Here is a 14,715-nt window from a genome sequence, read left to right as displayed (position 1 = left end):
AGAAGATATAAATTTATAAAATATTTAAGTGAGACTGGAAATAAATTATCAATAGAAAATATAAAAATAATCTAAAATCTATAATAATTTGAAATTTTTAGAAGGGGAGACGGTCTCCACCTCCTCTTTGGATCCATCTCTAATTATCAGTATGGATCAGTTCGATGTTGCAAAAATTTTGCTAGTATTAACATGTAATTTTACCCTTTTTTTACCGAATCAGAGTCCATTACCTAGCCGAGGCAGCCGCCTGTAGGCTGGTATTGACAATTATTGTGAATTTGTATTATTGATGATCCATCCCCCAACCACTATCCATTCTAAGCTCCATAAATGAATGTTTTGACCATCAACAACTACAAGTGATAGGGTACAGTGGATGCTATCTGTTGAATTTATAAAATTATAGAAATTATAAATAGTTTTCAAAATTTTATAAAGTCATAAAAACTCTTAATTGGATTGTTTAAATATTTATTTTGGTGGTTAAAAATTCTACTCTTTAGGTCAGGATTAAAATTTCAAAGGACTAAAAGTGCCTAACTTAGAATATAAAGACTAAATAAACCACAACAAAGGCTTTTCCTTTTGCCTATAAAAAGGAAGGCATCAAAGCCCTTCCAAAGCTAAAACAAACTTTTAAAAGGGAAAGCAAGCAAGCAAGAAGAAGATGAATCTTTCATATTCCTATTTGGTTCTTTCTTTTCAACTTCTACTTTTGATGGTATAGTCTGCAGTTCCTTTTCTTTCAACCATTTTTTATAACTCTCTTTTACGTCTAATTAAGTCTAATCTTAACTATTTTAAATCTGTATACAGTGTGGACATGAGATATATGCTGTGAAGGATTTGAGGGAAAATCAAGGGGATGTTTATCATGCCACGGGAGATGCCGTGAAAGAGTTTTCTCAACTTGTCAAGGAACTTGAGGATAAATATTCTAATGTTGCTGCTTGGAGATCTTCTGTCGATAAAAATCCCGAATTATCCTCTCAACTTGTCAAAGAACTCGAGGATGAATATGCTAATGTTGCTGCTTGGAGATCTTCTGTCGAAATCAATCCTGACTTGCCTTCTCAACTTGTCAAGAAATTGGAGGATAAATATTCTAATGTTGCTGCTTGGAGATCTTCTGCCGAAATAAACCCTGATTTATCTTCTCAACTTACTAAAGAGTTTGAAGATATCTAATGCTGTTAATTGGAGATCATCGATCGATAAAAAACGTGAATCGTCTTCTCAACTTGTTAAAGAGCTCGAAGATAAATATTCTGATCTTTCTGTCTTGAAATCTTACCTGGAAAAAGGTTCTGAACCATCTTCTCAACGTGCTAAGGGATTGGAAGCTATATATTCCATAATTAGGAACGTCTAAGGTAACATAGATGGAGCTTGAGAACAGGGTTTGACAAAAAATGGGAAGTAATATTATGCTTAATAAACTACCTCTCCAAATCTTGTAAGCAACCTAATTATTATGCTATATATTCCATAATTAGGAACGTCTAAGGTAACATAGATGGAGCTTGAGAACAGGGTTTGACAAAAAATGGGAAGTAATATTATGCTTAATATTATGCTAATTATTATAATATGTTGTCGCGCTGCTTCATCCATTAATTAAACGTGCATCGTCTTCTGGAAATTTAGCCATCATGTATGTTGATTTGTATCCTTCAATGTATCAGACTGGGTTATCCTTCTATTGTATTTCAGTTCATTATACTTTTTATCATTTACTTTTTCATATATTAATCATTACCATACACACACACACACACATATATATATATATATATATGAATAGAATCTACCTATACAATATATAAATCACAGTATCATACATTTGTAAATTTCGACGCATATCTCATCTATATCAGCCTTTTACGATACTTTCTTTCATTAACTTACGGATTTTTTTTCTTTGCATCACCAATCTTATGGTGATGGATGGCACCATCGATTGAACAGACAATTCAATTTAGAGATTCAAGTTCTCTTTAACAAAGTGGTCAAAAGATCTACATCCAAAGCATACCATGGTTCTCTTTTAGCATTTAAAGGTAACATTTTAAATCAGAACCATGAGATCTGAAGGTGTAGGATGCCCCCATCGGGCCACCGAAATGACCTCCATGTTCAAAAACCTTTAAAATTTTAGTCCAATATATTTAAAACTCTTTAACTTATTCACATTGGTAGTATTAAAACAAAATTGTCAAAAATGTTTATGCAAAACATGATCCTGAATATGACGCATTATAAATCAAAATTAAAATAATAATAATAAAGATTATAAAACGGAATACTAACAAAGTCCTATGAATACATATGCCTACTAATGTAAATTAGAAATTGTACTCTAAAAGAAGGTGTTGAAAATCCCTGAACGATGACGCTCCTTAGAGATGAATGTAATCAACAAATTGCGAACAAAAAATCCAAACACTAAACTTTGCAAGCTTAGTGACACACTTCTACTCTATTATATTTTATGCAATTCATAAATATAAGCGTGCAATAAAAGCATAGATATAGAGATCTAAGTCTAAACATGTATCATCACCACTTGAGATATCATACTTACTAATATTCATTGGCATACCTCGTGCGAGTATAATCAATTACAAAGCTAGTCTATGACTCTAGGACTTATTCACACAATCATATCAACAACAATAAGTTACATGTTATAACCTATCAATTATAGTTTTGTAATTTAGTCCATACAATTATAAATTTACAATTTTACAATTTAGTCCCTACAAGCCTCAACCTACCTTAAATTCAAAATTTTAAAAAATACCTCTATTGAATCAAATCAAATCAAAAACCATCTATTTCATTTTTTTTACCATTCCCACACACATTTCCTAAACTTTATAGCTAATTTATACTAATCAATTACGTTTAACAACTCATAAAGGTCATCCACTTGATTTACCCTTTGGCCTTTGTTTTACAAATTGATTTACACTAATATCTATTTTTAAAACATTTTTATTAAAAAAATCAAACAAACAAAAACTTAATAAATTAAGGGATATTAAATTGAAGTAGTGTGACTTGAGATTACACACAAGATTACATAAAGCTACGGAATAGCAGCACCATGTCTACTGGAGTAAACTCCAGTCATTTTCTTCCACGTCATCAACCCATTTCTCCAACTTTTGTCTCTTCTTCTTCATCCATTATTGTTTACAATAAGATCCCAGTCAGAGTCAGTCAACGTCTTCACCTTCTCTCGCTATTCCGATCTGGTCAGTTCATAGATCCCTTGAATCCTATTAATTTTCCTTCTTTTTAATGCTTGCTAGCTTGATTGATGCCTTTTGATTTCCTTTATGCAGCTTTAAGTTCAGATTAGCACCCAAAAGTCTGGACTTTTTTATGGGTTTCCATTTTGGGTTTTATCATATTTTGTTTTTTGTTTCATTTTCTTGTTTGATTAAGTGTGGGTTTTTTTCTATTTATTCCATGGATTATGCCTGACGCTGCAGATTTTATGACTTTTTAAGAAATAAAAACAAAATTTTGTTGTGGATTTGTTGGAAATCCGTGATTTTTCTTCTGAAAGTCACGAACTTGAAGTAGCTTATTTGATTTTGGAATTATTAAGTTTTCATTGAACTTATTAGAAGATGGGATCTCGAGTTTTTAACTATTTTGGTTCTGTTTTGCTGTCTTTTTATGATATTCATAATAATAGGAAAATCTTAGAAATTGGAAGTTCTTTTTGACAAAGTATAATTATAAAAACATGCATATAAGGTTGCCAATAGGACGCTTCAAAGCTAGATTTGACGTTGTGTTTTCAAACTTGGTTATTGTAAGACATTAATTGAGATTCAATTGAGAGCCCCTAGTATGGTGGTATTGGTGGTCATCATTGTTAACTCTTGTTTTCATGGTTCATTACATGGGTTTCTGCCGTACACCATACATCATCGTTGAGCTACTTCTGCTTTTAAACTTGCTTGAATTTTTTGCTTATTGTTCCTGAATGTATCTGTTTGTTGACATTGACTATGTGCAGTTTTGAAATTCTTCTTATTGGTTCTTCTTGTCTTGACAACATGGGTGTCTGCCTTAAACCATACATCACTGTGGTGTTAGTTTTGCTTTTTGCACGTGTTTTCTCGCTGACGTTATTGTACTATTGATGCATGCAGTTCTGAAATCCTTGTTATGATTGAACTTCTTAAGGCATTCGATTTTCTTTTATGCTCTTTGCTCGCCGTATATTCAAGTTATAACTTATGTTATTGGTTGCAGATATGGATACCAGTGCTGGCCCAAGCTTGTACCCTTTGCACCGCTGCAAAACTCTTCACTTGGTATTAAATTTATTTTTCCTTTTCATGTGTTATGTCCACTGCAGATTTGAAGCTGCTATATATTTGGTTTGAAGGATATTCAAGATTCCCTTCTTTCTTGGCTTTTGCTCGCAAAAACAAGGAATTGAGGTCTTATAAAACAATACATCCAGGTGAGGCATGCTCAGGGGATCCACAATGTAGATGGGGATAAGAACTATAAAGCATACATGTCACCAGAATATTTTGATGCACAAATTACTCCTCTCGGCTGGAAACAGGTAAGTAGCAGTCATTGTGTTATCATATATGTCCTTGTGCACGTTTTGAATCTATTTTCATTCAAGTCATGCTCTTATTGATAATCCAAAACATACTCATGAGAAGAGTTCTATATGAAGCCTTGTAACTTTGCAGGTGGATAATTTGCGCAAGCATGTCCATGAAAGTGGCCTCACTAAGAGGATTGATTTAGTGATTGCATCCCCTTTGCTAAGGTAATGGAGCCAGGATTTCATACTCTTTTCAAGAATCTTTCCTTGATTAATTCTTCTTATGCCCTTCATGTTATTGTTGTAACATGGAGGTTAAGAAGGGGGTTTTTAACGAGGCCTATCCAATTTCTATAAAAAAAAAATTAATTCTTCTTATGCCGTCTTTTGAATTTAGTAATCCAATGGGCATGAAGTTGAACCTATATGAATGCAGGTTTCTTGTTCGCTAAATTCTTGAATTTATTTTGGCTAAAGAGCGGGAAGCGTAGGAATCTAATCTAGATACTGCACTTTCTCTTCTTTGAGCCGAAGTTGTTTGCACAAATTTTATGTTTTGAGCATTAAATCATGTTGCCTAACGACTTCATAACTTTATGTATCAACCCATTTATAATTGGTAGCTGATGCTCAATAGTTTTACAGAACATTTCCTTATAAGATAATTGCTTCTTCTAAGGTTCTACCTAATCATCTTTAACTTTTTGAATGGAACTTTCATTATGTGAAACAGAATGCGAAAGGAGTAATGCTAATGACTCCATTGAGTTTCATATTAAGATCTAGAGCTAATCTGTGTGATTGGGGCACAAAACTTGATTCCTTATTCTGTTGTAAATCTTTTCAACTGAGTACGTTGTTGGAATTATTACTGCCAGTACTTGTGACTAGTTTATTCATTTAGTCCAAGTCATTTGATCTTCAATGAAGCTGTTTCTTTTTGTTCTGGAAAAGATGTTAGTCTGCTATAAGTTGTTTCAACTAGGCTCCAAAGTTATTTTTCAGAATTTGAATTGGTGAAGGCTTAGTTTGGTAAAGCTCCATATTGATTTAGTGAAGATATTGTATTGTGTAGAATCATAATTAAGCGTTGGTGTTCTTTGAAGTTTAAATTTGGTTTATAAAACACATGATTAAATCATCAGGCATGCATTAATTGACTATGGTCGTGGTATGTTATAGGACATTGCAAACAGCTGTTGGGGTTTTTGGTGGTGAAGGTTATACGGATAGGATGGATGTAGTGCCACTTATGGTGGCAAATGCAGGAAATAGTGGGCGAGCTGCAATTTCAAGTCTAAACTGCCCGCCAATCGTTGCAGTAGAACTTTGTCGAGAACATTTGGTTAGTCTCATTTCACATTTTTGCAGAAACGGTTCCCTCTCAATGTATTGTTTTTGGATACCGTATTCGGTTAATGGATAGCCTTATGAACGCTTGCATAGAGTCCCAGACTCCCATTTTCTCAATTTATTGAGATGTGTTTGACATATTTGGATATAGTATGATACTCCAAATATATGAAAAGCATAAAAAAAATTATCTTACCTATGTTGTATAGACACAGACATTCCCCATATTAGACACTCATTCTGTGTCTGGATAACCCAGGCAAAGTTTAGCATCTATCGATGAATTGTTCTTATCAGCTTTTCAGGGTCTTGATTCTCATTCTGTACTAGGTGTTTGACTGCCCGAGTTTATTTTTGTGATATCTCTTGATGGTAGTCTGTTTCAGGGTTCATTTTTATATTCTCTCTTTATGCTTTGACCTACTAAAATTAGTTTCTTTGCTTCTATATACTGAGGCTTAATCTCTTATATTATTTTTTTCTTTTGCAGGGAGTCCATCCTTGTGATAAGAGAAGAAATATCAGTGACTATCAGTTTCTTTTTCCTGCAGTTGATTTCTCTCTGGCAAGTGATTTGATCTCTAAGATGCCCCTGAAATGGGGTACTGTTTCAAGTTTTGATATCCAAACCAAATGTGGTTAGATGCTTGGTCATTTTTAAAGGTGTACGTTGAATGTCTTTTGAACTGATATTCAGATAGAAAGTGATGAGGACATGTGGTGGAAGGCTGACATTAGGGAGACAAAAGAGGAACTCACGGCCAGGGGGTTGAAGTTCCTGAACTGGTGCATACCTTATATTATTCTTCATTTATTATATCTCTCCTTTAATATTTAGATCATTGTAAACGTGTGTAAGAAGACCCTAATTGGATGGTATATAGAAACTACATCTTACTTGGGGCCATTTGAAATCATTGTAGATTTCTGAATAGCATAATCAGAATTGATCATATTTTGGAAGGCAAGGATAACTTAAACCAAACAATGACTGTTCCATTATATCTTGATTTCTTGCAACTGAAGTTTCTGATATTGCTTTTTCAAGTACTGTCCTAGGAAATCTTTCTAATTGACCCATCTTCTGTTTTATTTGATTTACTCTTTTGTGAAATGTATAACTTTTAACAAAGTTCTTTGAATTTCTTATATCTTTTCATGTCTTTTGAGGAGACAAGTGAAAAGGTACAATGATCAAGTTAATGTTTCATTTGCTTCACAGGTTGTGGACACGGAAAGAGAAGGAGATAGCTATTGTTACCCATAGTGGGTTCTTGTTTCATACGTTAAGTGCACTTGGAAATGACTGTCACCCATTGGTGAAGAAAGAAATCTGCAAACAGTAAGTATGCTTAAGTGCCTTTCACTTTAGCTGGCCAATCCTGTGAATCTAGGTTTTTTTTTCCCTTTCAGTAATGACTACTACTTTGCTAGTTTCTGTTCCACTCGATGCAATTCATCTGCATCAAATCTTTTCAGCTGCCATATAATGCAACTTTTCATTTAATACACTTCACAATTGTTACATATATATGGCTCGGAAAGATTAAGCAAGGTTTATAGTACTTATGGCTGCATGTTGTCGTGCTTATTACCTGCTTCTTACGCCTCTCTTTTCATTGCACAGCTACTAGCTTTTGACCGGGAAAAAGAAACATCTTGGATCTAGTCAAGTTTGATGCATGAATTCCCGCATCATAAACTAGTTTTTATACTTCTATTTGTTTGACTTATTTTGGTTATACTCAAAAGTTTTGTAAGGCGGTAAAAGTTTCTTGATCAAAAGGTATCTTCAAACAAGAGTGGAGGGTTGTTCTAACAATACAGAAAGTGCATAATGATTTTTAGTGAATAAAAAGGATAATTATAATCAAACATGGTTAACTTTTGTCTAAATTTATTCGAAAATGCTTCCTTCAAATGATGATAAAAAAGAGCCTTAAATATGAATCCTGCCGACTAGAATTAAGTGAATGTGTTACGTTTCTCAAAAAGAAATAACACTTCTCCCTTGTACTCGCAGCTTTGCAAATTGTGAGCTTCGTTCTATGGTCATTGTTGACAGAAGGTAAGCTAATGTAAAACGCAAACATTTTGCTATTTCAGCATGTATTAAACTTATGACTGCTCGATTTTGGCTTGTTCATGCTCTTATCGACTCTTTTTCTCTCTAGTATGGTTGGATTTGACCCTTCGACAACTAATTATCCTGGAAAGATTCCATCAGGATTGGATCTCCCAAGTGATGTTGTCGATGAGAAGGCTGAAGAAAGGAGTTGATACATTTCTGTCTAAACATTATGTTTCATGCTTGTGATTTAGCAATACCATTGTCAGAAACTCATAATTAGGTATGGCTTATTCTACTACATTATTTCAAGATTCGCTTCCGATGGTGATTTTGGCATGTGGATGAGGAAATTCAACATCGTACTTAAGATACAATGGATTGTAAGAAATTTGTTAAGAACCTGCTGTTGGAATTCCTATGGTTTGCAAAGAAGGGAGGTTACAGGGCCCTCTAGTCTCAACCATCTTTATGTTATACTCTAAAATTTCAATATGGACACTCTTATCAGTTCTACCTTTATCTTTTATCAGATAACTAATCGTAAAACCGAAGTCGATAACACTAGGCAGGTCTCAGAAAAGTACTAGAATCAGATACATCAGTTTTCTCGAAGTATGGCTCATCAGTATGATAACAGATAGCTTATTCAACCATATATTAAGAAACATTGCTTTTGGATAAATAATCATATATTAGATTCTTGAAGAGCTAGAGGGCTTGCTATAAAATGTAGTCCGTGCATCTTGGAGCTGTAAGCAGCTTCTATTTGATATTTAAAATGTCATAGAAGGATGCAGGTTTCTTCCTGGATTTAGCACAAAGTTCCTGCAAACATTAGATGATTGTTTTAAGTGATGCATCACTTCATACAGTCATACAGAGTTGAGGATATCTTGCTTGAAAGCAATATAAAATTCGTTTGTACCTCGATTGCAGAAGCCAAACGTAAAATTGTAGCTTCACCCCATGGACGGCCGATTAGTTGCAAGCCTATTGGAAGGCCTTGTTTGTCATAACCAACCTGAAACCGGCATGATGAGAATTCATAGCAGAATGTTGAAGCACCCTTGTCTCTAGTTGATTGTTTATAGTGAATATTTACATGCCAATGAGGAAAGAAATGCAGATCACTTACAGGGACGGTAATGGCCGGAAGACCGAGTAGATTACCAGCAAGAATGAACCGCATGAGATAACCTGAAACAGAGTGAACCATGCATCAGAAAATGGTGAAACTAGAATATGCAAGAGTAAATGAACAAGTTTCTCGGTATAATGAGATGACAAACCTGTAACCTGCATATCTGTCTCTCCATCTTTCAAAGCACTAGGTGGTATTTTTGGTGCTGTCATGCTGTGGTGCAAAAAAAAAAGAAAAAAAAAAGGCATGACCATCTAGTGCAAAGATTTTTCATTTGGAAATTCTAGTGTAAATAATGCGTGGGAGTAAGGAAATCATTTCTAAGAAACAGAGCTTGGATTCCTTAAGCGTGCACAAAAAATGGAATCTGGCAAATTTTCACAGTGTCCCATCTTTTCTACTGACTCAGTAATGTTAAACTCTTGAAAGAAAATGCTTGAATCAATTCATTAACAGAAGTTGTTGCAACTGGTAATGCTAAACATACATACCCAGTAGTTGGGGTCACTATGACATCAGCCTTCTTGAAGATCTCCATGTGATGGTGCATTATCCTTCGTCTGAAAGGCCAAAACAAGTCGGACGCATTATAAAGCGGAACCAGAGTTCAAATATCCCAAATATCATTAATATATGTTTTTGCTAATAAAGTGAAAGGTCTTCCCCCTGTAAAGATCAGGAAAAAATATTTTCCCATCTGTTGGATCACTTTCTTTTTTAATTTATTTATTTAATTTTTGAGAAGTTTACAATCCATTTAACAGATGGGTAGTTTATGGAGGGGTGATATCAAAGAATATTTCTAACGTTTGATTAAATAATTATTTTGGTCTCAACGTTTTATTTTAGGATAAATTAATCCCTAGTTGGATGGTAACCATTAGTTTACTAATGTTCAACACATTTTGCTGACGTAGAAAGTTGTGTCAAAAGTGATGGTGTGACACGTGTTATATGTCAAAACTGATGATATGGCACATCTCACATGTTCAATGTGATGATATGCCACATGCCACATTCTAAAGTGATGACATGTCACTGCCATCACTTTCGACACATGGCATGTGTCATGTCCTCACTTTGGACACGTAGGATTTATCATCTCAACCACATGCATTGACCGTTAGTCAACTAACAGTCTTCATCCAATCAAAAATTATTTTGTTCAGAAACGAAACGTTGAGGCCAAAGTGCTTGAAAAAAAAAGAACTAAAGTAACTATTTTATTAAACATTAGGGATGAATTTGAACATTATGCATTATATATAGATCACAAGATAAAGCAGCATATTTGTAAGTCAAGCCATTGCCATTCAGCCTTACCTAAGACATTGAGCAGCAACATAGTCTGATGCAGTGAATGATCGGAAAAATGCCATACTAGTACGAGTATCATATGTTAATTTCACCCCTTTCCTACAGAATTTAGAAAGGAAATGAGGCCGTTATCTGCCAAACATCCAAAATACTTTCATAGAACACAGAGCTTAACTAAGTTGGTTTATGCCGCCATCCTTTCATTAAGTTTGGAATTCGAATCCCAATATTTGCAACTCTTTCTTTATCCTCGTTTTAGCTAGTTAGATATGGTAAAAGCAAAGAACCATACCCATCTTCACAATCCGGATTTAACGAGCACAGTGTTTCTGATCCAATTGAAACAATATGAGCAGTGCGCATCTCATTTAGTTCTGGTATTACTATCTCTATTGTCTTCAAACATAACAACATCAGTTTCATATTAACATAAATATGTTAATGCTAAAGTTGAAGAAAATGGGAATTGGGAGCAAGAATAACAGGTGAAACCAACTTACTTCACATCCATGGTTTTTGGACAAAAGGTGAAGAACATCTTCACAAACACTCGAGATATCATTTGAATGTACATCATTAAACCACTGTAGGAGAAAACTATATACTGAGAAATATTTCTTAAAGAAAATATAGAATATTTACTTAAAACAATGTATTTTCCAGAGAACAAGGGGAACTACCTCTGTATACTTCCCCAGTCGCAATGATCCCAAAGTGGTTGCATTCTCAAGTGATGACAAATCTGGAAAACAAGGGGGAGGCTACAAAAATACCAGTACAATAATGATTAAATAATGTAGATGCAAACAACATAAAGTGCAGTGCAGTCATATGTTGCTCAAACTTGGATGAAATTGGGTACATGTATGTGTCCAACACGGATATATTCAATTTGTTTCTGTTTTTTTCCTGTTTTGAGGAGTTTTTAGAGGGTTAAACCCTTGCACATGTCTAGATATGCAGCAAAATGTACTGCAAGAAAGATTAAAAGTAGAAAAGTAAATGAGTGAAGCTACTTGAGCAACTTGGGTATGATAACTAAAGCTCAACTGAGCTCGAAATGAAGCTTTGAGACTCGAGTTTTCAAATCGAGCCAGCTCAAGCCTGGCACTGGATTGACACAATTGCACCCTTACGTGCAAGAGTGATTATCTTAATTCAAATAGATACTTAAAAAGACTATATGGTTCCATAAAATGAAAAAGTGTACATGGTCCGCAGAAAACTTTATAGAATTTAAGGAACAGCATTTAGCACAGGTAAATATATCAAAAGTTTGGACAAATATTAATAAGGTTCTCGAGGTTACCGGTCTGAAACAGATTCTGTCCTGTGGAGAAGAACCCAAAATTGCTGCATACCTGAAAAACCTCAGTAGAGTTAGCAAGATTAAGAAAACACAACTTTACCAATATTTATTAACTATGTTTCTTGGACTCAAGTGTGATTTCGTGTATATGTTCGACTAGAAATGTTTAACTTTTTTTTTTCAAACTTTTTCATGTATTTGGAGGGTCTTTGGAAGATCATACATCCGTAACTATGTCTAGATATGCGTCAGGTGTAGGTGCTGAACATGAATTTTTCAAGAAAAATGAAGAATTAGAGTAGCATATCTTCACACCATTACCAGAAAGTTCAACCTCTTCGTTTACCAAAAATGCAAATTATAAATGGTCTAACTGCTTAGAAATTACATCAAAATGTTACTAAATTACTGTAATTCAAAAGTGCCTGAGTTTTACACTAGTATGACATCCTCCACCGTTGAGGCTATTGGTCCAATGATTTCCACGGTCCCAGAATCACATAACGACCTGTGGAGACAAAAAAAAAATTAAAAAATTAAAAAATGGGCCCCGGTCATCTTAAAAAAGGTTTTCTTGAACTTCATAGAAATTGTCTTTACAATTGCCATGATAACCAACAAAGTATTCAGAAAACATAAACCAGAATGCAGCCTATAGAACAAGACCTTACCCTTCCATGCTCGTCCGCCCATAAGTCGTTTTCAAGCCCACAACACCGCAAAGGGATGAAGGAATACGTACAGAACCTGCCCTTTTTTATGGTTAAGCATCTAACATCAGTATATTGTAAATGAAATAAACAAGATTCCAACTAAGGTAATAAAATTTTTCAACCTCCACCATCTGTTCCAAGGGCAGCAGAACATAATCCAGAAGCTACAATTGCTGCTGGACCGGAGGAGGATCCACCAGTATATCTTTCCATTGCATGAGGGTTTCTGGCTGTTCTGTACCTCAATATTTTGTTAAGTTAAAAAATTAAGATCAGTTCCTTAAATTGATATGGTTTGCCATATCTAAATATGCATCTTTTTTATATCTGCTGGACAACAAATATACCCATAGATTGGATTGTTTCCAGTTGTGCCCATGCCTAACTCATGCATGTTGGCCTTCCCGATAATAATAACACCGCAGCTCCGTGCTCTCGAAACACAAACTGCATCCTTTTCAACAGAGTGAACCTCGTGCATCCATGATGTTGCACCTATTGTTGAAAACAAAAATTCCAATCTATCTTCTTTGCAACGACCAAGAAATTTTCTAGGAACGCTACTTAAAATAAGTGGTGAGCTTAGTTACCCTTAGATGGATGAGGATAGCAGTCTATATCATCCTTGATTGCCATGAAAATCCCATCCAAGATTGACAAAGGATTTCCTGCATGATTCACACCCACAGCTCTTTTTCAGTTGTTCTGATATATAGAAGAACTTTGTTAACGATAATATGTGGATTAAGAGTATTAAATAGCTTCATGAACAAATACCTTCCTCGAACCTTTTTGTCGAAGCTGCAGCTTGCTTCCTTATGTCCTCAGCATCGAATGAAATCAACAACGGTGTTGGGGGCTTATGATAGTTACACTCTTCAATTACTGAAATGATCTTTTCTGCAACCTATAAAACCAAAAGTGGAATTTTCTTTTTAAGAAATAGAGTGGAAGCAACTCTCTGGTGTTTAATGTTGACTTACCATGGAAGGTGTCACAATTGTAGACCGATAAGCATGAGCATAGTCACGAATCTTCCAGTACCGGAACGATGGAAGCAAATCCCCGCTCCAGCAACTAGGTGGATCATAATGAGGAAGACACTTTAAGGCCGATTCAACTCGATCCTCAGGTTTTCGTTCTTCATCCGTGGTGACAACGGAAGGTTCTGCATCTGGTTTGATATGCGCAAATGATCATTTGGTCTTCTGAACTCTGAATTACCACAAATTACTGATATGTTTCTTCCTCAGTTCAGATTTCTCATTCTCAAACTCATCAAAATAACCAAAACAAACATATTACCAATACAAACATGCCAATTGCCATCTTGGAGCATCCAATTTCAAAACTTGTGAACAACAAATTGACCAATTATGACATGATAAAATGCAAAACTATAGAGAAACTAAACCTTGAGGAGGGAATTCAGGTTTAAACATGGGTGCTTCTGGTATCACAGTGTTCTGCAACATCTGCAAAATACCGACAAAAAGAGAACATAAAAATCACCATTGAATTCTCTGGAGAGTACCTATAATTCGAACTGATGAGTAATATAAAAAAGGCACACAAACAAACAGAAAGAGGGCAAAGAAAATGGACCTCGACCATTTTGTTCTGCTTTTTCAAGAAAGACATGATCGAAGAACCTATAACCGGAGCTTCAGCCATCCTCACAAACAGCTTCAGCATCAAACCCGTTAAATGAGGAGCTGCAAAGCACCCAAAACTAAAAATTGTCAAATTCTAAGCCAAAGGATTCAGATAATTCAAATATCCATGAAGAAAAAGACGTTCAGACATTTATACAAATCGTGAAAACTGATACCTTTGATCACTTCAGGCTCGTACTTGACGGTCGACAAGTCCAGTTTCTCGACCGGCACCATAACCTTCTTGTTCCCCATCTCTGCTAATGAAGCTTCGACTTACATATGAGAGCGGTGAATTATATATAAGCTATTTTGGGTGAGTTTGAAGAAGTCTTTAATGGCGTTGACTAGCAAGGTGATGGTCTGGGTGTCTACAAAGCGAGAAATATTCGATGAACCGTCATTTTTACGTATTTTATGTATTAATTAAATGACAACGACATATTATAGCAATTCATTAATTATCGGCTAGATGTAAAAATATTGTCGAATTCGTTAAAAAAAACCGTCTGCCGCCATAAATTTTCTTCAAGTTTCTCTAGAATAAAATCCTTTAAATTTTTAA

General features: G+C 34.9%; 3 protein-coding genes across 7 annotated transcripts; 2 read left to right on the top strand and 1 right to left on the bottom strand.

Annotated features, from left to right (window-relative positions):
• The first annotated feature begins 603 nt into the window (after positions 1–603).
• Positions 604–1,574, top strand: LOC120134452. Of its 2 annotated transcripts, XR_005517169.1 has the most exons (3): positions 604–724; positions 820–1,376; positions 1,511–1,574. XR_005517169.1 is itself a non-coding variant. In XM_039150890.1 (2 exons), exons 1-2 carry the CDS (start codon positions 671–673, stop codon positions 1,189–1,191), a joined length of 426 nt encoding a protein of 141 aa, XP_039006821.1. In that variant the 5' UTR covers positions 604–670; the 3' UTR covers positions 1,192–1,465. The 2 variants fall into 2 exon arrangements, 1 of the variants encoding a protein (XP_039006821.1); XM_039150890.1 differs by lacking the exon at positions 1,511–1,574 and having other exon boundaries at positions 820–1,465.
• Positions 1,575–3,093: 1,519 nt separating this feature from the next.
• Positions 3,094–8,478, top strand: LOC120134450 (phosphoglycerate mutase-like protein 1). Of its 4 annotated transcripts, none has more exons than XM_039150883.1 (10): positions 3,094–3,263; positions 4,279–4,340; positions 4,493–4,600; positions 4,737–4,816; positions 5,774–5,936; positions 6,435–6,509; positions 6,642–6,730; positions 7,167–7,286; positions 7,968–8,012; positions 8,119–8,478. In XM_039150883.1, exons 1-10 carry the CDS (start codon positions 3,113–3,115, stop codon positions 8,222–8,224), a joined length of 999 nt encoding a protein of 332 aa, XP_039006814.1. In that variant the 5' UTR covers positions 3,094–3,112; the 3' UTR covers positions 8,225–8,478. The 4 variants fall into 4 exon arrangements, with proteins under 4 accessions (XP_039006814.1, XP_039006815.1, XP_039006816.1 ...); XM_039150885.1 differs by lacking the exon at positions 3,094–3,263 and adding an exon at positions 3,642–3,832; XM_039150884.1 differs by lacking the exons at positions 7,968–8,012; positions 8,119–8,478 and adding an exon at positions 7,334–7,639 and having other exon boundaries at positions 3,095–3,275; positions 7,167–7,303.
• Positions 8,479–8,567: 89 nt separating this feature from the next.
• LOC120134449 (fatty acid amide hydrolase-like) lies at positions 8,568–14,471 on the bottom strand. The gene is made up of 20 exons (XM_039150882.1): positions 14,327–14,471; positions 14,101–14,210; positions 13,910–13,970; positions 13,479–13,669; positions 13,273–13,402; positions 13,086–13,163; positions 12,843–12,990; positions 12,618–12,730; positions 12,454–12,529; positions 12,219–12,290; positions 11,783–11,834; positions 11,154–11,234; positions 10,974–11,057; positions 10,766–10,869; positions 10,480–10,572; positions 9,648–9,716; positions 9,305–9,369; positions 9,151–9,212; positions 8,941–9,036; positions 8,568–8,840 (listed from the first exon to the last, which is right to left on the bottom strand). Exons 1-20 carry the CDS (start codon positions 14,403–14,405, stop codon positions 8,778–8,780), a joined length of 1,827 nt encoding a protein of 608 aa, XP_039006813.1. The 5' UTR covers positions 14,406–14,471; the 3' UTR covers positions 8,568–8,777.
• Positions 14,472–14,715: the final 244 nt, after the last annotated feature.

Source organism: Hibiscus syriacus, unplaced genomic scaffold, assembly GCF_006381635.1.
Source record: "Hibiscus syriacus cultivar Baekdansim isolate YM2019G1 unplaced genomic scaffold, ASM638163v2 tig00110597_pilon, whole genome shotgun sequence".
Lineage (NCBI taxonomy): Eukaryota > Viridiplantae > Streptophyta > Magnoliopsida > Malvales > Malvaceae > Hibiscus > Hibiscus syriacus.
Note: the sequence above shows the minus strand (reverse complement) of the source record. Positions and strands in the feature narration are given on the sequence as shown.